This window comes from Triturus cristatus, chromosome 4_1 (genome assembly GCF_964204655.1).
Source record: "Triturus cristatus chromosome 4_1, aTriCri1.1, whole genome shotgun sequence".
Lineage (NCBI taxonomy): Eukaryota > Metazoa > Chordata > Amphibia > Caudata > Salamandridae > Triturus > Triturus cristatus.
Genome location: NC_140585.1, coordinates 800,891,224 through 800,916,785, shown reverse-complemented (window position 1 = coordinate 800,916,785; position 25,562 = coordinate 800,891,224). Strand labels below are relative to the sequence as shown.

Here is a 25,562-nt window from a genome sequence, read left to right as displayed (position 1 = left end):
TGAACAGTCCTTGGTGAGTCGAGAATGTGGTGATATATCTCGATTTTTCATGAAGTTCAAGCTGATGATATCCCTTGTTGAGGTCTAATTTGGAGAATATTTGCGCCCCATTGAGTGACGCAATCATGTCACTGATATGAGGTCCTGGGTGTCTCTCTCTTTCGATAGCGGTATTGGGTGCTCTCATATCAACACAGAGACACGCTTTGCCAGGGAAGCCCCTTTTCGGTACTACAACCACTGGAGAGACCCAAGGAGTGGGTCCTGATGTTCTCTCAGTGATGCCAGCCCGGAGAAGATCCTGCAGTTCCTCCTCTATGGACTGTTGAAGATGAAATAGAACTTTCCTGTGATGTTGCGCTATGGGTGTCACCCGTTCATTTATGTGCAAGCGAACTTGACAATGAGCCATTTTCCCGAGCCCGGTGAATAGTTTTGGAAACTTGTGAACTATGTCAGGTTCGTCATCAACTTGGTACAATATTTCTACTAATTGAAGTCGTTCCGCCGTGGGCAGGCTAAGAAGACAATCTGCTTCAGGACCGTCAATGACATGAATGCGAGCTGGAATGGTCCTGTCCTTGCATGTAAGATTAGTCTGAAATTGTCCTAGGCAAGGAAGAGGTTCTTTTGACATCCATGTGTAGACTCGCATGGCAGCTTTGTGCAGGTGGGGTTGTGGATCCATTTTATTGTATTCTGCAACTGAAATGTAGTTGAGGGATGCCCCACTGTCCAGTACAAACTTGGCCATGTGAGTGTCCATTTGGAGACGGAGTCGCGGGTATTTCTTCAGCCTGTCGGGATCTGCTACCATGCAGACATATTCATCACTGTCTTGAGATACTGGGGACGGTGACCTTGACTCTTGAGATTGTGATCGTCGTGATTTGTATGTGCCGTGAGAATGAAGGCTGGACCTTGAAGAGCCAGTGGCCGGATCTCTGCGGTCCCACACTGCCTTGGCATGATGGCGAGTGTTGGATTGTCTGGATTGTCTGTGAGTGTCTTTGCGAGGTGCTTTGCAGACATCCTCAAAATGATTGTCCCTGCCGCACTTCCTGCATCTTTGGCCTAGCGCCGGACCAGTCTCAGTGTGAGGGAAATCATATCCACAGCGATAACATTTAAGTTGGTGCTCCCGTCGTTTGTCAGTCTGACTGTGACTGCGACGACGATTTGTACGGTGAGACAGAGTTTTGGATCACAATGATCGTTGCTTTGCAGCGGAGAGCCTATCTGTGGTACGAGATTGGAGCCGGAATGCCTGTTCTCGTTTTTCACCTCTTCCAGCTTCCTCTTCTGCATGTTCTTCCGCCTGATCATGGACTCGCGTCATTTCTTCAATCTCGTCAAGAGGGTAACTTTTCTTTAAAAGGCGTCTTCGTAATGACTCCGACTGGCATCCTTCTATGATTCGCAGACGAAGAGCGTCTTCCGTCGTGAAAGAATCAAACTCACAGTAGCGAGCCAGACCTCTAAGGCGCGTGATGAATTTACTCATGGACTCATCTTTTTCTTGAGATGCCAGATTAAATGTGTACCTTTCATAATCGATGTTCTTCTTGTGAAGAAATGTTCTGTTTAGGGCATCACGCACATCTGCGTACGACGACGCACTCTCAGCCAAAAGTTCCTTTATAATCTGACCAACTTCTTTCCCAATTAAATTGCGTAGTGCAATCAGTTGCTGATCTTCATCAGTCACATGTGAACCTTTCATGAAGTCCTCATAATCTTCAAGCCATTCTTGCCAGCGAAGGCCCATGCCTCCCCCAGATATGAGAACTAGAGGTTCCGGCGGGCACAAAAAAGGGACCCCGATCATGGCCAGTCTGTGGCCTCCTGTCTGGACGTTGATGTAGGGGACTCCGGCCTTGTGCTGGCGCAAGCGGAGGCATGGCGCTTTCTCGACAATGGAGACCCAGACATGTTGTATGAATGTGCAGTGCGTAGGTATGTAACTGATGAGCAGAGAAATATCTGACCACTGGAAACGTCACAGCGCCTTGTCACCTGGCACGGATGCAGGAAAGTGGAAAATAGCAGCACTTGCAGTAGCGTGTAGGATCAGCAGCGAGGGACCCAGAAGTACAGTGATCACAACCACTAGTAAACGTGGACCTAAATACACTTGGCATGAATAGTCTTCCAGTATCTGCAGCAGGAAATTGTGTGGTCCGCTCTACTATTTGATATTGGTCTTTATTTTGCAGGCAAAGTTATGAATATACAACTTTTTGTAGCAGTTTAGTGTGTCTCTCGGCACTGGCCTGACCTCAACATGGCCGCCAAACACTCCACGCGGAGGGATTGCTTGAGGCGCCTGCCCTCAAGATGGCCACCGGGGAAATCTCGCGCCTTGCGAGAGTACGGGCCAGGATCGGGGCTGTAAGCAATGTGGGAGCAGGCAGGCACCGGGTACCTACTTGACGAGAGACGACCAGCCACCGGGTCCACAACACGTATCCCACAGCTTCAGGAAGCACTCGCAGGCACAAGGCAGCAACACGGGCACTGTACAGCCCGAATCCAGTGTGACTGGGGTGGGCTCCCGGGTCGCGTCTATGTCAGCACGGCAGGAAGCACACGTGACCGGGAGAAGCTCCCAGGTCTTGACACTGCACAACAGCTCCAAGCAGCAACACGGGCACTGTACAGCCCGAATCCTGCGCGACCGAGTTGGGCTCCCGGGTTGCGTCTATATGACGGCACGTCAGGAGGCACACGCAGCTCTGTCCTAGTGCACGGTACATCTTGCAACATTACCGTCGCCTCACTCTGGGCCTTGTCTGGAGCCGCACCGGCCGGGCGATCCTGGGGCTTAGCTGTAAAGTCGGCTAGTTTCTGCACGAGAGTCCAGGTTTTGCATTGCACGTATTGCACGCCTGATGACATCACCCGTTAGGAGGAGCGAGCAGCACACAGGGCATTTTAAATTTGAGTACCAATAACACCAAATTCCAGAACATGTGTTTCTCACAGATAGATTACTCTTTTCTTTACCCAGCCACTAGAGTGGTCTCAAAGAGAGCAACAATGCCTGCAGGTAGTCGAATAACAAGCATTGGGATAGCCAATAGGTCTCGCCTTTGGGACCTTATGAGTGTTTAGTTATGCAGCACAATATCCTTGGTGCAACAACATCAACTGTTACATGGCTAAACACTCTTAAGGTCCCAAAGGCGAGACCTATTGGCTATGCTATGAATCTGCAAAGGTTTTTTTTTTTGCCCAATTATGCCTCCCGTGAAATTCTCCACCAAAAATACTTTTTTTGTGGCTACATTCTTCCTCAAATACAAATGTTATTGTTTTTTTCCAGCAAAATTAGTGGGACAAAACTGAGGATGTTTTGTTCATTGTGTTAAAAGACAACAAAAGTCAGACGCAAGGTTTTTCATCCTCGAAATCCATTTTTACTGCTCTACTTCGGGGTCTGCTAAAGTGCGCAGGACCACGCTTCTGCACACTTCATGAAATAGTTTACTTAATAAAGGGAAAGTGAAAGTATTAGATCCATGCTTGGTGGTACTGGCAGAAAGAACAGGAGCCTGTATAGTGTATATATTTTTATTAAAAACAAAAGGTTACGGCTAATGCCATACCCAAAAAGGCGCTAGATGAAGAAATATTAGCACAAATACCATAGAAACGAGAGGGCAGAGGATATAACATAAAAATCATGTGTGGGATTCCTCTGCCAGCCTGCTGTCTATCCTTATGTTTGAAAATACAGAATACTTAAAGGATGAATCTATAATCCTGAACAGTCAAAATGTTTGAAGGACTCCACATAAAAAAAACACAGCGATGCTCTGCCTTAAAACGCTGAGGCCACTGAAGCATGGAGGAGACTGGAAACACATAATTGGGCCAGAATTGTGGCTATGCCAGACACCGGCGCCAGCTCATAGCCTGGTCACACAGCTGGCCTGCTGGCACGCGCAGAGGCGACTGGAAGGGTTCCGGCTAGGCCTGGGCTAAAATTTCGTTCCGTTCGTGGAAATTGCGATAATTTGACATTTTCGCGTTCCGCGGAAAGCGCGAAAATGTCAAAATTTCCGTATTCCGCAGCTTGGCGGTAATTTGTTTCTTGCTCGCGCTGTAAAATAATACATTCTCGCGCGATCGCCTTACCTGAATCCCTGCGTTCGCCAACAAGTTTTCTTGATCCGGTCGCGTTCTCCATGAGATGTTGTATTGTTTTTAGCCATTTGCGCTGTCTCGCGACAGTTCGCGCCCGCAGTGACGTCATGCGTCGCGCGATCACGTCTTTCTTCTCGCGATCATGCACCGCGAGACAACTGAAAACAAGATGGCCGCGCCCGCGAGCAACCACATGGGTAAGTTGGTGAGTGGCAACCATGCAGAAAATCTCGCGAACATGCGGGAAAAAAACTTCCGCATCTTCGCGATATTTCCGCGTGTTTGCGATAATTTTTAACATTTTCGCGATAATTTGCGAAAGTGGATTTCGCAAATTCCGCCCACCCCTAGTTCCGGCCCCCAGCAATGGTAACATGGTCGGTTAGCTTACGGACCTGCAGCCCTCCAAAGATATACCGAATTGAAGTGTTTTTTGATTAAATGTGACTAAAGCACAGGGCATGCAGCAAAGTAACGAGATTAGCAGAATCGCAAGAACACCCCAGTGCTGAACTTCAGGACCATGTGTGGTGGACAGAGACCCATTTAATAAAAGCCGACCGGTCTTCATAAAGTGAAATAAAAGTGAAGTACGCAAGTTCTGGCAGCACACCAGGTCAAAAGACTGTAGGCGCGTCTCTTGTGGTCACTCTGAAACCCGCAAATTAAATGCACTGCCAGCAAAATCAAGCGTCCCAGTGCAATAAAAGAAATAAATGCCGCAGTAGATCTTGGCCGTTGCTCTGTTTAGTGGGTGTTTGATGCACTCGCCACAAAAGAAGCCTCTTCCATCTTTTGACTCGGTGGGCCACCTCTGACCTTGCCTGCGTGTTTCCCTTTAAAGCAAGTCTTAAGTGCGGTCGGAGTGGTGACAGGAGACTCAGGCTTTTATAGGCCTTTCTAGAGCTCCTTACAGATTTGATATGTGCAACAACCTGGAAATAGCGAGGCTCGGTGGAGTCACTGATGGCTGTTAAATATCGCTGCCCGCCCTCGTGGAACAGATTGTGGCACTCCTTTCACAATATTGAACACACTTGGCTCGTGCCGAGATACGCGGAGCATTTGGAGTGTTAGTGGCACTTTGTCTCTTCGAGAACGATTTTCTGAAGCAGTGTTTGCTCCCCATCTTAGTCAATGTGGCCCTGTCCAGGTTCACGGCCCTGCTGTGTTTAATGGCACGGTCGATATTTTCAGCAAACAAGAGTCTTAAAAACAAGGTTGACGAATAAAAGCATAGTTGAAGATCGTCCTAGAGACTTGGGGCACTAGTGGCCTATCTTGGTTGTGAAAACAAGCGCTTTTCCAAAATAGCATGCCTGGGATGTAGCGCTCATCGTTTAAATACACATACCTAATTAAAGTAACTCCAATGCCTTTACACGAAGAGACCCACCTGGATATTTTAAGACAGCCGCTTGCGCCTAACGTGAAGCCCTGGGTCCCCAAACTGATGGCAGTGCAGGAAACGCCTGGATTGTCCAAGTAGACGGACACAAAGCTTCGAGTTGAGAGAGCAGGTGGGCATTTCAGTGCACACCACCATCTGTTTCCAATTAACGCGAGACAGGCAAATGGAAACAAGAGCGGGCGCGATGATTGGAAACAGAAGGCACCGCTGCTCGCTCCCACAATACATGCCATACATGCACGAGCGCTCATTGTAAACAGTCCAAAAAGTACAGACCGATTCCAAGAGGTCACTCCTAAGCAGCGCTTGCACGCTGATTAGGCTCGACCTAAAAAAGGAAGCTTGTAGGCCTGCATTAAAGGAGGTGAGACACACTCTCCGACTTTTTGTTTTGTTGAGAGATTGGAGAGAAAAAGATGCATTTACCTCACCCCCTTACAAGACACCACTGTTAGAATGGACATAAGCCTGAACGCATGTGAAACAAGGTGCCCCCCGTCTCATTCTGTGGCCAGAAGCATGATTAACAAACACTGGCATAGCCAAAAGGTTTGACCTGGGCAATCTGGTACAATGGTTATTATTTTTTTTATTGCAATCATATTCTACGTAAATAAAATAGGATGAAGAAAAGAAATTGTAGTGGATAAATTCCTGCAATAACAATTTTAAATGTAAAAGATAGCAGTTGTGTATATTGTTAATTTCACAGTAAGGGTGCTGGAAAATGAAGCGCAGGTTGGGGAGACGTTAGCTGGACCCTGATGGGGACTGCGACTAATGCAGTAGCGGCCACCACAACACGAAGGTGGGTGGAGCGGGCGGGTGTGGGGTGGAGCTAGGGGGAAGGGAAAATAATCATTTTTAAAAACGTACCTTTCGCCGCAGCCTCCGACTGCTGCCTCCGAGCTCTCCTACCAGTCTCTGGGAAGGCAGAGGCTGCTCAGCCAATCCTGGCGCTGCTCTCCTGCTGGGAGAGCAGCACTAGGATTGGTCTGAGTGGCCTGCTCTGCGGCTCAGACATTGCTGTGCAGCCTGTGACTTTTCTCTTAGCCAGCTGTGAACACAGCTGGGTTGGAGAAATAGAAGTGTGCATGTATGTATTTCGCCAGCCTAGGATGGTTGGCCAAACATATATGTGCACTTCTAAGTGCCCACCACCTGCCTGTCATGGCCCCGCCCACCCCCCCATCACACATGTCAGAGGCAGTTACTGAAAAATAAAACATTATTGTTTCATTATCATTTTATTTTTTTGTCAGTGACTCTGATGAGTTGGGCATGCTCCTCCGCCATTAAGGAGGAGCTGCCCCTGGACTAATGCACCATGCAAGTGACAAACGGAGAGACAGGCAGCCAGGAGGCTCGCATAAACACACACCAATTGGCCTGCCTGTATCAAAGCACCCATTCAGGGCTGCTGGGCGGGGCCAACATGCAGCCAAAAGGTGAGGACGGACAAGGGCCCCTTCAGTGTTGCAGTGATTGTCATCATTTTGTTGCTGGAATCATCAATGCCAAGAAGGAGCCATACCCATTGCTGACAAGGAGGATCCATACCCCCGCTCCTGCACTGGACGCATTCAGCAGCTGCATGCTGCAAGCTGCTGCTAGCCATGACTGAGCAAGAACTTCACGCCAAGGACTATCGGCGTATGGCAGCACCCAAAGGGGGTCAACACGGGCAGTAAGGAGCAGGCCCAGAAAAGGATTCCCTTCAAACTCACCTGTTTCAGAAAGGGAGATTGCAAGGAGGTATGCCAGCAATGAGCGTCTGCTGAACCTTGGGCTAAACGAACCAAGACCCAAAGGGGCGGCCGGCAAGTGCGCAGCGTGGGAGGACGGCACCAAGCAAGAAGTACTTGGACCTGCTGGTCAAGCAGGTAAAAGAGGTGGAAGGCCAGCGCATAATCAATTGGCTACTGGAGCAGGTCCTAGACCCCCACCACCAGTCAGAAAGAGGGTCTGGAGAAAGCAGCTGCAAAACAACAGGAGGCAAGGCTGGACTGGCCATACCAGGGATCAGGCGTTTCCCCAGGAGGCTGGAAGGGTGAGGGACCTGTTTTGTTAATGGGGGCCAGTTTTGTAGCAATGTAGCAGATTTAAAAGCACTGCAAAGTTCTTGTATATTCAGACATTTTTGGTGAACAATAAAAATGTCAAGATAACTCTGGTGAATAATGCACCTGCTGGAGAGAGATGGGAGTTTTGTCTAGTGACAGCTTTGACTCATCTAATGTAGCACAGAGGGTTAATATGCCTGCTTCAAAGAATGTGCATCAGGCATATCAAAAAACTGTTTTTCATGTGCATAGTTCAGTGGGTTACTGTTTTTGTCACAGAGATTATTTTGTAACTGTGCAGTTCATAAATTATCATTTTAATCTAGCACTGTGCGCTATTAACTGCCATCAAATAGATGCATGCAAACTGCCTGGTGCAGGTTAGACAGTTAGGTTTTCTTCCCAGCCTTTCATCATTCTGATGTTGTGCTAAAGGTTTGTTTGGGTAGAAATACATTCTTTTTATTAAAGTCAACCCCCAGCACTGTGGTATGTTCTGAATCCTGGGTGTCTGCTTCTACAGACCAAGCACTCTTTAAAATACCTACCAGTATGGATGAAGTGAATCATACACCTTGTAGTCCCCTTTACCTTATGTAACATTTTCTATATAGTGATTTACACACCTATGATTCATTGTCTTTGTATGTGTGTGTGAAGTAAAGTGCTCGGACACCCTACACTGGTTTGAGAGGTGCTATAAAACAGATGAAATACATGTGAAGAGATGAGAGGCACTGTTGGAGGGTGATAGTGATGAAATCATTGAAAAGCTCTCAAAAAAGATTGTTGTATGCTGGTGCACAGTAGGGGCATCATTTATTATGCTTTAAAAGCTAATACAACTGAAAATATCATGGCAAATGTGTTGTAGAATGCACCATTTTCCTCAAATGTTCTTGAGGAGAGAACCCCCTGGAGCCACCCTTGGTACTGTACAGGCTCGCTTGTTGCACTCACCATGCCCCGAATGGGGGCTGGTCTAATAACATTTACCGGGGCTGCTTTGGTTTCCCTGTCTGGTCCTGACAGGAGGGCCAGTATAAGGACAACCACAAAGTAGGAACCCACAACACCCAGATAGCAGTGGCTGAACAGACAGCTGCTCGGGCGGGGGGGGGGGGGGAGGGGGCAGTACCTCACAGGGCACAGCTAATGGCGAGCCAGCCAGCGAATGCATTAGGCCATCACCAAGGGGTCTACCCATAATTGCGTGGAATATGGGACTAGCAAATCCTTGTCCCCCTAGCTGTAATAGAGAGGATCTGATGAACAGAGCTCATTAACATACACTTGATGCTCGGAGCCAAGCATATGGCTCTAGACCTAGAGAAAAAGGATGAGAGGTGAGGATAAAAAGGAAAGGCACAGGCCAAGACTCAAGCGGTCCATAGACAACTGGCTGCACTCGTACTGCACACTAGCATGTGTATTTGTTGAGAAATTCCAACAAAGCACAGCAGCACTGTGTCTATATGAGCAGAAGGTTCATGAGGGCCAGCAAAAGTATCAGTGCGAGGCCTGATTGACATATGACAAGGGCTTCAGTGCAAAGATGCAATCATAGCCTTTCATATATTGGGATCATCTTGTTGTTACAGGCTTTACTCATCACATGGTCTCTGCAAGTGAAGAAGTTGAACCAAACTAACTGGCATTTCAGTCGTATGGAAACAGGAAGAAAGCAGAGTGGTACCAACAAGGGAATGAGGGTAAGCAGTACTTAGGAGGGAAGTCCAACCTACGACCTGCTGGAAATTTGAAAGGGAGACTACAATTGGGGACAAACCTGCAAATCTAGACATACATTTAGCAGTTGTGGGGTTCCTACCCCATCAGTGATTACAGAAAGGGAAAAGGGAGCAATGACAAGAAGGAATCCCCCCAGAAATAGCATAGTGACTACTCATGGAGGGGGAGGGGGTATTATGACAGAGGAAAAAGAAGTAGCATCCATCCCCATACAGGTTAAATGTCTCATTCTGTTACTCAATCAGTATCACAAGCAGGTTGATGTGCAGTTACCAGCAGAGTGCTTCCAAAAGCCTTTCCCATTCCCTACAAGAGTCCACAGGTACAGTGCTTCTGTAGCAAACTCAAGACGGTCTCGGAAAATATCGAGGTCGCAAGGCGCAAAGTGGTCAAAGAGCTCGAACTGGGCCACTCGCATTTCAAGAACAAGTGTTGGAGAACTTCATAGTCTCTCTGTTGGGAGTCATCCCCAAAAAAGAGCCTGGCCAGTTTAGGCTCATACACCACCTGTCGTACAGAGAGGAAGAGTCAGTGAACGATACGCTGGACCAAGACCAATGTTCGGTATCATATGCTATACTGGATGAAGCAGTGGATATGCTGAGGGTGGTAGGGAAAGAAGCCTTAATGACCAAAGCAGAAGTTGAATTCACCTTCTGACTTCTCCCCGTACACCCGAAAAGTTATTACCTGCTGGGCTTCCAGTTGGATGGATCCTCCAATAACGATAGGTGCCTTCCCGTGGGCTGCCCTATTTCCTGCGCATACTTCGAGGCTTTTAGCACATTCTAAGAGTAGGCACTGGAGAAAGATACCCAGAAGGAAGGAGTTTTCACTATCTTGGAGTCTCTCTCTTTGTGGGGGAGAGTTGTTCAACACAATGCAGCACGCTGTCAATGGCAGAGTTCACCAATCTAAGGTTGGGATCGATATGTTCCTACTGAACATTGTAGGGACACTCGAGGTAATAGAGTTTTCTTAGGCTGAGACATTTCAACCGCCAGCAGCATGGCAGTGACAGCTATGATTGCCAAAAATGACAACACACATGGCCAGAAAGAGAAAGTGCCCAACCAGGGTCCTTGGGATGCCTCATGGCAGGGACACTAAAGGGCAAACAAAGGGCCAAGAAATGGTCAGTGCAGGGCGGACATGGCCTCAAAGCCACGGCATACTGTATTAAGTGGGCAGAAGAAAAGTGCTGTCTCAAGAGGACTGATAGAAGCTACTCCTGGTCAACCAATAAATGACTTATGAATGTAAGATGATTTGACATGTTATGATGCCAGAATATTACAGCTGTAAGTGGATTGATGATCAGCAAATGGCCTCATGAGAATCGTTGATGTACAAGATATGTGCTTTCCTGGAACATAGTAATGACCAATGCTTTCATGAAAAATGTATCTCCCAGCTTGTAAATAATCTAATAAATTGTGGCCGTTCTCACACCAAGGAAGGTCTGTGGTGTCCTTTGTGGGTTGGTTAATTGGTTATGAACGGCTAGAGGGGCCGAAAGGAAGCTCGCCCTGTGGGGGTGGGATATGAGTCTTACTGTCACAGAGAAAAGGTACTATTGGCTTTTAACTAATTTTACTTAGAGACATAAGCACAATTAAAAAATAAAGCTTGACAGTGGTAATACCATATACACGATTACAAAGAGGAGGGCTCCGTCCCTCACATCCTGATATTCTGTGGTAGCCTTGCTTAGTGCCACACTCCATCCATCAATTGTGTGTCTTTTGCTTTCTCACCCTAAGTGCGCCAGGTATGCCCAGACGTGGTTCCTGGGCTCACTGTGCCACTGGAATCAAGCTATCCTGGCTGAAGAGGTGTGAAACCCCGAAACCGGTCCTAGGATGCTTGTTTCCGGTCCAGGGAGGACCTGGCTTGGCAGTTCGGGCTGGACTGTTCCCATGAGGCACAGGGTCAAGACTGATTTGCATATGGCCAGGTCTAAACTGGGGTGGCATGGTGAGCAAAAGAATGATGGATTTAACCCAGATCTCTTGACTGGGAGTGAATGTTTTGATTTGTTCTGCATTCCGTCAATCAATTGTGTGTCTTTTGCTTTCCCTCCCTAAGTGCGCCAGGTATGCCCAGAGGTGGGTCCAGGGCTCACTGTGCCACTGGAATCAAGCTATCCTGGCTGAAGAGGGGTGAAACCCCGAAACCGGTCCTAGGATGCTGGTTTCCGGTCCAGGGAGGACCTGGCTTGGCAGTTCAGGCTGGACTGTTCCCATGAGGCACAGGGTCAAGACTGATTTGCATATGGCCAGGTCTAAACTGGGGTGGCATGGTGAGCAAAAGAATGATGGATTTAACCCAGATCTCTTGACTGGGTGTGAATGTTTTGATTTGTTCTGCATTCCGTCCATCAATTGTGTGCATTTACACTCCAGTGAAAGGCACAAAAGTGTTTGGCAGTGACAAGATACTTATGACTCGTAAATCCAAACAGGTGCAGCAGCACTAGGAGAGGATGATTCTGCAACACATTGGAGGAGTAATGTACCTGGTTTTGCCAATAAATTATTGAAATCCGCCCATCATGTTCAGCGACACCAGCAGCGACTATTTCACTTGTCCGTGGTGGTTGGCACAGAACTGCACCACCAGAATATTCAAGGTAGCTTGGCAATCACCCACCAAATAGAAGAGAAAAACTTTAAGTGTGCATGTGTGTTTTGTAATAATACAAAATAATTGGTGTTTTCTTCATTCTAAATGTTATAATTAATATTCACACATGGCACCATATTTAGCACAAGATAGGAGTCGGTAAGGATCCCTTCTGCTCCTACATCTTCATATCAAGAAGAGGCACATGTAGCATGCATGTCAGTAATGCACAGGAAGCTCCACTGATGCTGATGTGATTAAATTAATATTCACAGAACTCATAAGCCAACAGAGGCCAAATGCCAATATTCAGTAAGGAATCTGAAACTAAAGCACCTAGAAAACGCCTCCATATAAAACAGTTTACTAACAAAATCATGCACCACCATGAGCATGGTAAAAAGAATGCAACAGTACGGGACACACGGTGAAGGAACTGTAAAGTACAGATAGGAAAAACATTAAATCTAACCTACACAGCATCACCCACCGGTAAAAAAGGGCCACAGTTTAACCATTATACCCCTGGCAACAGCATCGTAATGGTCTAGAACAACAACACCGAAACTATATATGTTTGCAATTCCATGTTCTAGGAGGACAAGAGAGTCTAGGTGGAGTAGAGACACAGAAGAAGGACTATAGCAACAGATGGTCATTAACACCCAACTGGCAGGAAATGCAGCCTATTATCTGTGAATTGTGTCTAAATCCTTGAGAAACATCTAAACACTATACTCTCAGACTACTTAGATAAAAACGAAGCCTTAGATGGTACCCAATATGGTTTTAGAAAAAAACATAGCACAGAATCAGCTCTGATACTTGCCACTGAAGAGATCAGTTCCAGCACGTACAATGGAGACAAGACTGCGGTGATCTTTTTGGATTTATCCGCAGCCTTCGACAAAGTGAGCCACAGCGTTTTCATAGTACGACAAGATAAGATAGGGGTTGGCAGAGTGGCCTTAGAGCTGCTTCGCTCTTTTCTTACCAACAGAGAGTATTCTGTCTCCATTGGAGAATTCATGTCTATATCATTCTCATTGCCCTGTTTTGTCCCTCTGTGGTCATCACTGAGCCCCACGCTATTCAATGTGTATGTAGTCCCCCTGGCTAGACTGATCTGCTCCTTTAGCATTTTGACGATCTCTTATGCCGACGACACCCAAGTTATAGTATTGATCTCCACCGAAGTTGTGGATGTTTCGCAACCCTTCAACAGCTGCATGAGCATAGTAGTTTGTTGGATGAGAGACAACTGCCTCAAATTAAATTTGGAGAAAACAGATGTTCTCCTTTTTTGGTAAAGATAAATCTGTTTGGAACCCCTCTTGGTGGCCACAACAATTGAGCCCCACACATCCCCCATTCCAAAAGTCAGAAATCTAAGAGTGATCTTTGATCCAAATCTTACGTATGCAGATCAGATCATTAAACTCTCAACATCTTGCTTCCTCTTATTAAGAAACTTGAGATTAATCCTTCCATTTATCTGTTTTGACTTGCAAAAGACAGTAATCACCATGCTGATACTTTTCAGGTTAAGATACTGTAACGCCTTTTACTTGGGTATTCAACAATCTTCCATGAACAAACTTTAAATATTACAGAATGCAGCTTCTTATCTCCTTAAGAAAATACCCAAATCGAATCTGTTTCTCACGCATATTAGTAGAGCTCCTTTGGCTTTCGGTCGAGAAATGAGTAGCCTTTAAGGCACTTTGTACAGCTCACAAATCTCTGAGGTCCTGAGTACTTGAGGAAGAAATTCCAATGGTACATGCATAGGAGAGCTCTTCGATCTGTAGTATCGAAAAATGTGATAATCCCTAGCCTAGATGCAACAAAGTGTCCTCGAATAAACTGCCCTTGCATCTAAAAAATCAGTCAATTCTGACCTGTTTCAGGGAAATACTTAAATCCTGGCTTTTTGTACTCCCTTAGTAGTCTTGTTTTGCCACAAACTTTAGCGTCAAGACGCCCTTCGGCATTCGCACACTATAAAATATATCAACAACAATAGACCATAGATATATTGGAAATACTTGGGTAATATGTTATCACATGAGCCACAGGACATCAAAAATGGGCAGTGCCTTGTGTTAGACAGTTACCAATCTAACTTAACATCATGAAATGGCCTACCAGGATATTGGATAGTGTGCCGTAACTGGAGGGAGCATGGTTCTCTTTGACAAGAGGTGAAACGGAAGGCACTCACGCTGGTCACGCCCAGGCCGGGAGGCTCACGGCAGCACAGCACAGCCGATTTTGACCGAGGCTAGCCTCCCTGATCGCTCTCGCTACCGCTTCTTGACCCCTTGCTGCCGGCGGTGCTCGGAGGTCGCGGGGGGTGCAGCTGGAAGCTGGTTCTCTTGATCGGGCAGTTCCCTTTGAACCTCGAGTGCGGTGGAATTTTCCGAGGAAAGCGGCTGGAGCCGTTGTGCCCCTCTCACTGACCGGCTTCACGGCAGGAGGAGTAGCGGAGTGGCGGCTGAGGCTGTGAAGGGAGGAGCTGTCAGAGTGAGCCGTGAAAAACTGCGGTTCTGCGACTGTTTGCACTTTTTTGTCCCCACTGGTCCCCGGGTTGGATCTACTGTCCCCCCCGCTGCGATTTGGCAGCCCCAGTACTCCCCAGTACTCCCGACCAGCCGGCTGAAACAGACGACGGCAGTAGTGTGGAGGTGAGGTGGGGAGCACTGTAGTGGGACCAGTTGGGTGGGAATAGCTTCAATATCGACCTGCCTGCTGCCTTGTTGACCTACCTGCCGTGAGGGGAACGGCCAGCCCAGCGGGGATATTTCTCCTCTCTTGCCTTCGCTCTGCTCGCGGACGCCTCCGCCACCGCCGTGAGGGGAACGGCGCACCGGAACTCCATTTCCCGGCTTCCCTGGAGAGCGGCGCTTGCGGTGACGACACCTGGCAGCGCCGGACTACTACATAGGAAGCCCGGGCCGGGGCAACCCTTCTAAGTTGTGCTACTCCATCAGCGGTCACCCCAAGGTACTGTGGACTTTGCTTCCTAACGGATTGTTTGTATTACTCCTGGTTGCTAACCCAGTTTCCCCTGTGGATTATCTGTTGGGCACGGAGGCAGTCGGCCCTTCTAGGACAAATTGCTATTTCTGACTCTTGTTATGCTATTTAATGATCGTAAAGGCAGAGTAGCCAACGATCATTTTCTATCTTGTTAACAAGGTCAACGTTGACCACACGGGATTGGTCTGGGACTAGTTTGTGGCCGTCCGCGATTAGTCGAGGTTGGGCTTGTCCACAATTATTGGGTTTTCATCCCATTTCATTGTGTTTTTTATCGCAGAGGGCATCTACCTATTAATACAGATTGGGGTTTGTTATAGGCACTGCTTGTCTCAATATAACTTAATATGCCTCTAAGGTCCGGTAAGGATCGCACAGTTCAACTGCAAACTTCTAAGGGAATAGTTTCTGGTCCGCTTGATGCTTTTATAATCCGAGCAACTGGGATTTTAGAAAAAGAAATAGCATTGACTGAGAAAAGGCTTTCCCTAGACTTAGTTAGTGGTAAGCGCTCCTCTTTAGGTGCCCTTGCTACTATTTCTAGCCCTGTGGCCCAAGTCCCGTCTAATTGTTTACATTCAATAACGACGGAGGCACTAATGCATGCTGAGGGAGAAGGGGTGGGTTCCCTACATTCTCCAGACAATACTGATTTGAGTTTAGATGATATCCAGCATAGTGGGGCCCAAGATAGAGGTACAGATAGAGTGGACACAATCATTAATTTGGTGTTGAATCCACCGGAAGCGATTGATTCTTTTAGAAAAAAAGACTGTAAAAGGAAAAATGTTCTGAGCAATCATGGGGGGAGAGCACAGAAGCTGTTTAAATTAAATGTTTCTAATAGTACTTGTGCAGCTGGTTCGTTGCTGCCCACTGCTATGCAACCCCCCCCGGTACTTCCAAATGTATTATGCCCCACTCTAACCTCTATTGGTTCATCAGATCCTTGCCCTACTTGTCTTAATAGTGACGAAATCCTGTTGGCAAAAATGGAGGCCATGATTAAAACCCTCCTGCTCCCCGTCCTGGAGCAAACCAGCCTGATGACCATCAAAATTGATGCTTTGGAGTCTGCCGCGAATATGAACATGAACCTACTTCATAAGCTATCCGTCCCCTCCATAGTTATGGGGGCTTCCACTTCTCAGGCAAATCCAATTAAGTGTACAGACAATGTTAGCCTTGGTAAAGCAACGGGGGCTGTAGTAACCAAGTCTCCAGCACAGGTGGGTTCCAGGGACAATGTTAGCACCGTTGGTGTTGGCACCTTGGTGCAGGAATCTAGTAAAGTCACCTCCATGATAACAGCGCAACGAGCACAAACAGGCAGGACGGACGAAAGGGAAAATGTTGCACATAGCACCCTATCCCAGCCTTCTCTAGGAAAGCCAGCTACTAATCGTAATCCCACTACCCATACTGTGGGAAACAATGCTAAGTGTGCTTATCTCCGTACTGACTTACCCCCAGAAGCAAATCAATATACTATTGTGTTAACCGGGGCAGCACCCGTTAAGGAGGGTGTTAATGAGACAGACAGGGACTTACGTAATAAAGTAGTATTCTGGCTCAATAAAAATCGCCCCCTCCCGCCATCAACTTCAACTGAAATCCTATTAGTAAGGAGAGTAGATTGGGTGGGTTTTGGGACCAAAGACATAGAGGGTGATTGCATTTTGGTATCGTTTAAGGATCCCTGGGTGGTAGAGTCCATTCGAAGGGAAGCAAGGTTTGCAAGAATGGGGGATGTTCAAACACTGGACCTTGCTTATTTTTACCCCGAAAGACATTCTAAACTCCCACCCGGCCCCCCACCTAAGAGATTACTAGACAGGAGGCGTCCAATTGTTAGATCACCTTACCGTCCCCAATACCCTCTACTTTTCAATCGTTACGGCCCCCTTTCCGACCTTGAGGCTGTCGATTGACTACACCTACCAAGTAAGGTGAACAGCACTGTTGAGTGTTGTAGGGATGTAGTAACCAGGCCCGAAAGGGTGGAATCTTCTATGGGGTTCGTCAAAGAGGGGGGCCCAATGCCAAATCTTATGGGGGGGACGGTCGAAGCGACTGCTGAGGATATTTTAGAGGAAATTGTGGGGGTGGATAGTGTATGTATGACTTCCAGTTTCGAGATACGGGCAGAACCTGTGAAGGCAGTGGAGAACCAAGCCTCCACTGTGCCAATGGCTCAATTATCTAAAAGTAATGTAACAACTCCACACGATATATTAAAGGTAGCTTTCTGGAATGTGGCTGGGATTAAGGGTCGGCTACTCTCAGAGGAGTGGTTGGAATTTATAGATACTTTTGATATCATATTACTTCAGGAAACTTGGGCAACGGTCCCAATCCACAGGGTTGGGTTTATTAATTTCTCCAAACCCGCAATCAGTGGTAGCAAAGGGCGCGCTTCAGGGGGCCTATTGATTTGGGTGAAGCAGGCTTTGGGAGTCCACCTGTCTGAAATATTTGTAGAACATCAGGACCTCCTGGGTATTAAAATGAGTAAAGCTGTCCATCGGGATTTGATTATTATTAACATCTATGCACGAGGCCTACCTGGAGGCCGCTGCCCTGGTATTGTTGATGTAGTGGACAGGTATCTCGATGGGCTAGGAAGTGACAATTTTTTTGTCCTAGCGGGTGATTTGAACTGCACCTTTGAGCCGCTTCAGGCAGCTGGGGACAGTTGGGGGTCCACTGAGGATGCAGTCTGGAATATTCCGGACTTATCTATTGATAAAATTGCCAAAGGGACTGAGGCTGCTTTGAACTGGATGGCTTTATGCTTGAATAGGGGCTTAAGGGCAGCTAATGGCCGCTCCTTATCAGACCAATGTGCCTGTGATACCTATGATAATGGCTTAAGGAAAAGCCGTATAGATTATATTTTGCTAAAGTTGGAATTCTGGCAATATATGATCGACATGGAAGTGGTATCCCGCCCAGAAAGCGACCACAATCCTTTGTCGCTTAGTTTAAGGTTCCCGGGCTCAAATAGATTGAGGAATCCAGATACTTTTAGGATTGGAGATGTCACCTTGTCCAATGACAGAAGAAGGCTGAAATGGTCTAGGTTGGGGGGTGACGCCTCCCTCCTTGAAAGTATTAATAATTTGGCCACCAACACGGTGAACGAACTCATGCCCAATGTGTTTGAGGGGGTTGGCATCGATTATGTTACCGAGACTCACGAATGCTGTTTTGAGCAGCTTAAATCTCTTTTATCCTGTCCATGCTTAGAAGGCCCGCCTAAAAAACTTGGTTCCCGTCAGAAATGGTACAACGGGAAATGTAGGGAGGCCTATAGCCAATTAGTTAAAGCGGTTAAGTCTCGGGTTATGAGTGATGTCAAGTTAGCTAGGGTACAGTATAAAAAAACCCAGTGGGATGCTAAAAGAGAGTGGGAAGATAGGCACTGGTCCGATCTCCTGGATGCATCTACATCCAATAACCAGACTAAATTCTGGGAACTTGTAAAGTGGGGCAGAGACCCAGATTCGAAAACGCCTACAAATCATGTCTCCCCCGGAACTTGGGTGGATTTTTATGCTGCCCAATTTAGGTCTGAGATCTCGGAATCCTCCACCATGTTGAGTAATGAGTATACACTGTTTGATCACGGTGGGGTCCCGATCTTCTCAGAACAAGAAACTGAATTGGCCCTGGGTTTGACTCAGCGGGGGAAAGCACCGGGGATGGACCTAATCCCCGCTGACTTGTTTAAAGCCAACCAAGAACTTTGGGTACCGTACATTATCAGGTTAGCCAACGCAATTGCTAAAGGAGCTAGAATCCCAAAGAGCTGGAAGGGGGCTGAGATCCTTCCAATCTACAAAAAAGGAGATCGGTCTAATCCGGGCAACTATCGCCCGATCAGCCTTATTGATTCTCTTCAAAAGGTCATTGCACGAATGGTCTTAGGTAGAGTCCAGGGCTGGATGGTCTCTGAGGGCATTTTGTCTCCCATGCAAGCAGGCTTCAGATCTGGTATCAGCACCATCGACCAGGTGTTTAGACTCTGTCTGATTTACTGGAAGGTGGTGCTGTTGGGCGGGGGAAAAATTTTCGCCGCTTTTATTGATCTAAAGGCGGCTTTTGACATGGTCCCGAGGGCTAAACTGTGGCGTGTCTTGAGAGACTTGGGTTTTCCCTTGGAACTATTGGATTTAATTGTTAAACTGCATGAGGACAATTCTGCAAGGGTCCGGTGGGGAGGTCAAGGACAAGTGACAAACAGTTTCCCAGTAACACGTGGGGTTCGTCAGGGGTGTGTCCTGGCACCCACACTCTTCCTGTTATTTATTGACCAGGTAGTACATTTTTTCAAGGCCTTCCCCACTGATGCTCCCTCCCTGGCTGGGAAGAAGTTCCCTATGCTTATCTTCGCTGATGACACTCTGCTCCTCTCTAAGACTAGAAGCGGTTTACAGCGGGCTCTGAACCGCTTTGAGGAGTTCTGTGTCATCAATGATTTGAAGGTAAACGTGGGCAAAACTAAGTTCATGGTTTTCACTAAGAACACTTCGGTTCGGAGCTCGGTAAGGATGGGTGGGGCTAACTTGGAACAAGTAGATCATATGACCTACCTAGGGGTTACCCTAGACTTTCGCCTGCGATGGAAGGAGCAGGTTGTCGAACAGCAGCTTAAACTGGCCCGCCTAACTGGCTGTCTCCTTAGGGAACAAAGGAGATCGATCACTAAACGTGTGCTCCCAGCGCTAAAAATTTATGACGCAAGGATTAACGCTGCTATTTTATATGGAGCAGATCTCTGGGCGTATATGGACCTTTCTAGTCTGTTCAAAGCACAGTGCAAGTTCTTGCGGAGTTTAGTGGGGCTACCGCAATCAACTCCATCTATACCCCTTTGTTTGGATTTAGGATGTAATCCAATAAATGAAATGGCGAGGTTTAGATTGGTAGCCCTTTGGAGACGGATTTGGTCTTCTCCCGACCTAGCCATATTTGCTAATGAACTTGTAGAAGTTAGGTCCATTGAGGGCTCCGGGAGAATTCCATGGCTACGCATGGTAAAAACCATTCTGGTGGAAATGGGATTGGAACAGCTGTGGGTGTCTCCAGGAACCAATGTGTTTCCCGCCAAACAAGAATTTAAAGCATTGTACTGGGCCTCAGTTCGGCAAACCCTAGTGTCCGCTTCTAGTTCTACAAGTTTAACAGGAAGGTTCCTGGCTAATAAGTTGGATCCCTCCCGTGAGAGCTACTGGGATATCATTACCAGACCCCTTGACAAGAAACTCTACCATCAGTTTCGGGTGGGATCTCTGCCCTTGAATTCATTTACTAAAAATTGGGGTACTGGAGCAACCGAATTTTGCAAATGGTGTCCTGGCCATAAGGAGACTGAGGGCCACCTTTTATTTGCCTGTCCCATGTATAAAGAACCACGTAGAAAATGGATAAAACCTCTGTTCCAACGCCTTACTTGCAGTAGTTCTGTGGAGGCCATTCGGGCATTGAAGACCAATACCTCAGAGTTGTTTGTGGTGAGCACAGCGAAATTCCTTGGCTGGGTTTGGATTATTAGAGCTAACAAACAGATAGAAATGATTGCTCATCCGAATTGTATTTAATACTTTTCATTCCAAAGATGGACATTGTATAGTATTTTAAGATGGTTTTTATCGACTGATTTTATGCTTTTAAAAATTTATATAGATGGATTGTCTAAATACAAATGGGATGTTTAACAAGGGTTTTTTTTTTAAATGTATAGCTTTTATTGTGTGCAAAAAATATTTGTAAACTGGACAGTATATGGTGATTGAAATGCATGGTTCAAACTGTATGTGTTAATTTTGCTGTCTTTTATGATATTATTATCGAAATAAAGACATTAAACCTGGAACCTGGATAATCCCTAGCCTAGATGCAACAAAGTGTCCTCGAATAAACTGCCCTTGCATCTAAAAAATCAGTCAATTCTGACCTGTTTCAGGGAAATACTTAAATCCTGGCTTTTTGTACTCCCTTAGTAGTCTTGTTTTGCCACAAACTTTAGCGTCAAGACGCCCTTCGGCATTCGCACACTATAAAATATATCAACAACAATAGACCATAGATATATTGGAAATACTTGGGTAATATGTTATCACATGAGCCACAGGACATCAAAAATGGGCAGTGCCTTGTGTTAGACAGTTACCAATCTAACTTAACATCATGAAATGGCCTACCAGGAAGACTTATTTAATTAAAAAAAGGAAGAAAGTCCATTATTTGCAACTATCTGGAGTCGTCTAGGAGGAGGAGGAAATTAATGCACAAAGAGGAATGACTATAGGAGCAGAGATCTCGCTCAGGACAGCATACACAGAAATGGCCAGGGAGCTGGTATGAGCCAATGGGGCAACTGCTTGTTTCAGCAAGCGTAACCCCAGTATCAAAGGAAGCACTGCTGCCTCACATACAGTGACTCTGTACCGCCCGGGTTGTTCCAGTCATAGAAATACACTAAAGATGCTGCTTCAGAGTTGAGCCCTGTATAATGAACTGAACCCCCTGTGTATGTGGTATTCTATTGTCTCTATCTTCGTTGTCTTCACAGTGCTCATGGAAGCATTCCGGATGGGCAGTGTGGACTGAGACGTGTGGTTTCTAGAAAAGGGCTCCTTAACACCTGGATAGGAAACACTCTGATGCAAATGCAGAGTGACATGTAACTTAGCCGAATGCTGGCACTCACAATACCTGACAGTACAGCAGAATGACTGTCATGTGGTTTGATCCACATAGGGAACGACAATGGCGCACACAGCCAATAGGTGAAGGGGGTTGACCCATGCCAATTTTATGTATATTAACAGTGGACTGACCCAAACTGGGAGTGTCACTACAATAGTGCAATTGAATGAAGAGTGCTGACTGAAAGCCCTTGTATGTATGTAAGTGGCATGTATGAATTTGTAAACACAAAAGAACCCCAGAAGGTCTTAGCGAATGCAAGACTAAAAATCGGCCAAGATAGTGGGGTGGGACTGGGATAAGTGTTTCTGTCTTGTAGTGATTACGTTAGAACCAGCTGATGCCCATCCAGCTTTTAATGGCATTCAGTGCAGAAACAAGGATGATGCATGTGATGGACATTCTGTAAAATTAATACACTGTTAAGGATAATTAGCGTAGGATTGCAAGGACTTTAATTAAACGGCAAATTAGCAAACTAGTTTAAGAAAGATTAATGTGGTGAGCTGAGGGCGCTAGAAGTTAGTGATATGAGATAGGGTAAAAATGACCTTGTTACGATAATGGGAATAGTTCTGTCTATGGCGCGGGGGATACTATCTGGCCACTTTTTACCCTCAGAGAAATTTGCTGATGGACGACCTGGTTATCAATTATATCAAAGCATGAGCATGAAAAATGGTCCAAGAGGCACAGCTATTACATTCGTTATGTATCTGCAACCTTTAGGCATCATTACAAAAATCAATCAGTGCAAGTTCAGTGTTAGGGTTGGGCTCAGACCAATGATAAGGTAACAAATAATTCTGGATCTGGAAGTTGGCCAGGGTTTTGAGAAGTCAAGAGTAGGAGATTAACTATAAATTGGCAGTATTATTAGCTCAGAGGGAATATTTCACAAGAACAGGGTATTTCAGGAGCTCGTTTACATGCTATTGTGGAGCTGTCTTGAGAAAAAGATTTAACTATTTTACTGACTAGGAGAGAGAAATTTGAGGCGTGCTTTGAGGGATGTATGTATTTACATCCTCGCTTGATGTTTAACCTTACATTTATCTCACCAGTACTACTTTCCCTACCTTTACTTTAACATTTATATTCCCAGCACAGCATTTTGACATTTAAAAGTATAAATACTAGTGTGCTTTACGTTTTTCAATCTCAAACCCTTGTACAATTTAGTTTCGATTTCTCCAAAACTCTTTTAAGAGATGTTAAAATACTGCCCAGTCCAAATCGTCCACGTCGCCTCTTAACAATGATTAGCCCTTTAAATTGCAATTCTAACAACCCCCACCTTACCATGAAGCATCCAAACTTCCCTAATTTTAAAAGTAAAAAGAAGTAATTTAACTAGCTACCTTTTCTCTTGAGTGAAAGTGAGACAGTATTTAGACATTTAAAAATGATCCCACACCAACATTTGAAATGGGGCTTGTGTGATACAGACAGTGGCCTGCTGTACAATAGGACTTGTTGAAAATGTGATGAGTAAGTAAAATTGTTTAGGTAAAGGAGGATGAACACTTCTGATGACTATGGGAGAGATATAATTGGCCGTGGATATGGTTAGGTTTGGGTAGGATCAGTGCTTTAAATGGGCCGGTACTCACCGGTACTGAGTACCGGCAATTCCACATTTTCTAGCCATCAGTACCGGCACTTTTCTTTTGTCAGGGAGAGTACCGGTACCCTGATTGATGGCACAGCAGGCTCAGGTTCGGTTTATCCTCCAACAGAGGGAATCTCGGAATCGCACTGAGGTTCTGAAGTAGACTTTTGCAGGGACGCTGCTAAAGTCTAGAGGCGCCCCTTTGAATTTACCCGCACTGCAGGGGGTTGAGAGGGCTTGCATCACGCTGTGATTAACAGTGCAGGGTCCACTCTAGGCAGACCCTGCACTGTTAATTAGGCGTGCAACGAGCATTCAGGTTAAAGTGCTTTAGCCACCCCCTCCCCGTCAGGTGCGTGAAATGGCCTAGGCTGGGGCGGCGGTCAGTAATCCAGTCCCATTAAGAGGTATTGAACTGACCTTACAAAAGCGAGTGGAAGTGCAGCACAATCCTACACCTTCCTCAAAGCTGGTTTTCTTTTCATGTTAGTTTTTTTTCCAGCCCAGGAGCTGCTTCCCTTTGTGTGCGCCTCCAACACTAATGGCTGCATTTACATAACAGAGAGAGATCCATGGGTGTGAAGATAGCCCTGCCCAAAAAGCAATGAATAGCAGGGAACGCTGCATCTCCAGGAATGAGCTCACATTACTACTGACAATGGGTCTGGTTGGGGGAAACCGAGATGAACATAGAAGGAAGGGGGAGGGAGGAATGTAAAAAAGTGATGTGACAGGTGAAGTTAGGATTGACACTTTTGCAGATTAAAAATACCAGGTATGTGTTCAGCTCTGAAATCGGAGCTTAGAAATGGAATTTTAACACAAATTTGTGTAAAGTTAAAAATCTGCTGTATTTCTTGTTAACTTTAATAAATATACATACATATATACATATCTGTAAATTTTCAAATATGATCCTGTTTGGCTTTCATTTTGTGTAATGATTAAGCCTGTTTTGTTTACATAAACACATTTCTCATGTTTTAATATGTGCTGCAACTTGCATAGAAGTCATTATGTATAATCATGTCTTGCCCTTAGCCCCGCCCCTATCCCCGCCCACTTGCCACACCTCTAGCTCATTTTAATGAGTACCTGCACTTATTTTTTCTCATTTAAAGCATTGGGTAGGATTGTCCAACATAGGCTCACAAGGGGTTGCACCTGTGCTACATTTACAGCATAAAGACTGACTTTGTAAACAATTAAATTTTTTAGATTTTTCTGTATGCGTATATCCTGTAGTTGACCTTCAAAAGAACAACACTGGAGAGCCCTCGCTTAAGGTGCTGTGGTTAATCTGCTGGGAAATGAGCATGACTTGATAGCTGGTTTGAGGGGCTTCAGCATGGATTGTTTATGGAGCTTCTCTTAGCCACGTTGTGGAAGAATCCACCCACATCACTGTGCAGATCCACTGGTATCACACACACCACTTGGGCTTTTTCAAGAACTGACAAACCCAGAAGTCTCAACTGTGTTACCCTTTCTGCATCCACACAACATTCCAGCGGCTCATGTCATCCTTTGAAGCCAAAACATCAAAAGTCCTGGCACCGTTGCGTTTTACCCCCTGATCTATACATGTTGATCATTGCATGCAGACAGACAGAAAAGGAAGAATTATTGAATGAGACATCAAAGATGACAGCACTAACATAGCTGCGAAACATTGCGCCGGGCCATGCGTGTATGCATGAAACAACTAATCATAACTCCTGTTCTGGCTGTCACTTGTGTGATTATTGCACCACTCCCCAGCAGCCAAACCACTCAAACAATCTATGCTCATGCTCCTGGTAAACTGAATTATTGCAGTCATGTGGCATATTTTTAAAATAGGTTGTGTTTTTTTGTTACTTTTTCAGAATTAACTGCAGAGGTTGTGACAAACAACAGGACCATATCTGAAATATACCAGCTCAAAAATTGTGTTCAATTACAAAGCAGGTAAACAAGTTCATAGTGTACTGTTTCAAACACATTTTACTCTAATTTGGACCGTTTCACATTTAATCCTAGAAGAGCACCAAAAAGTGCAGGTTACACAAAAACACCAAATGCATGTTTACCATTTCAACCCTCTTTACTGACTGTAAAACACGTATTTTGCTTTCCTTTGTTTTATGCAAGACTTTATGAAGGCCCAAAATGTATCTTCCTGTTTTTATTTTTACAAAGCATGAAAATGATG

At 45.9% G+C, this 25,562-nt stretch overlaps 1 protein-coding gene across 1 annotated transcript in view; it reads left to right on the top strand.

Moving 5' to 3' along the window:
* Positions 1 to 25,562, top strand: part of PLXNC1 (plexin C1) — a 464,687-nt gene that overhangs the window by 145,857 nt on the left and 293,268 nt on the right. The window contains exon 7 of the mRNA XM_085653399.1: positions 25,237 to 25,318. Coding sequence (XP_085509525.1) covers positions 25,237 to 25,318 — 82 coding nt within the window. The remainder of the gene's footprint in view (positions 1 to 25,236; positions 25,319 to 25,562) is intronic.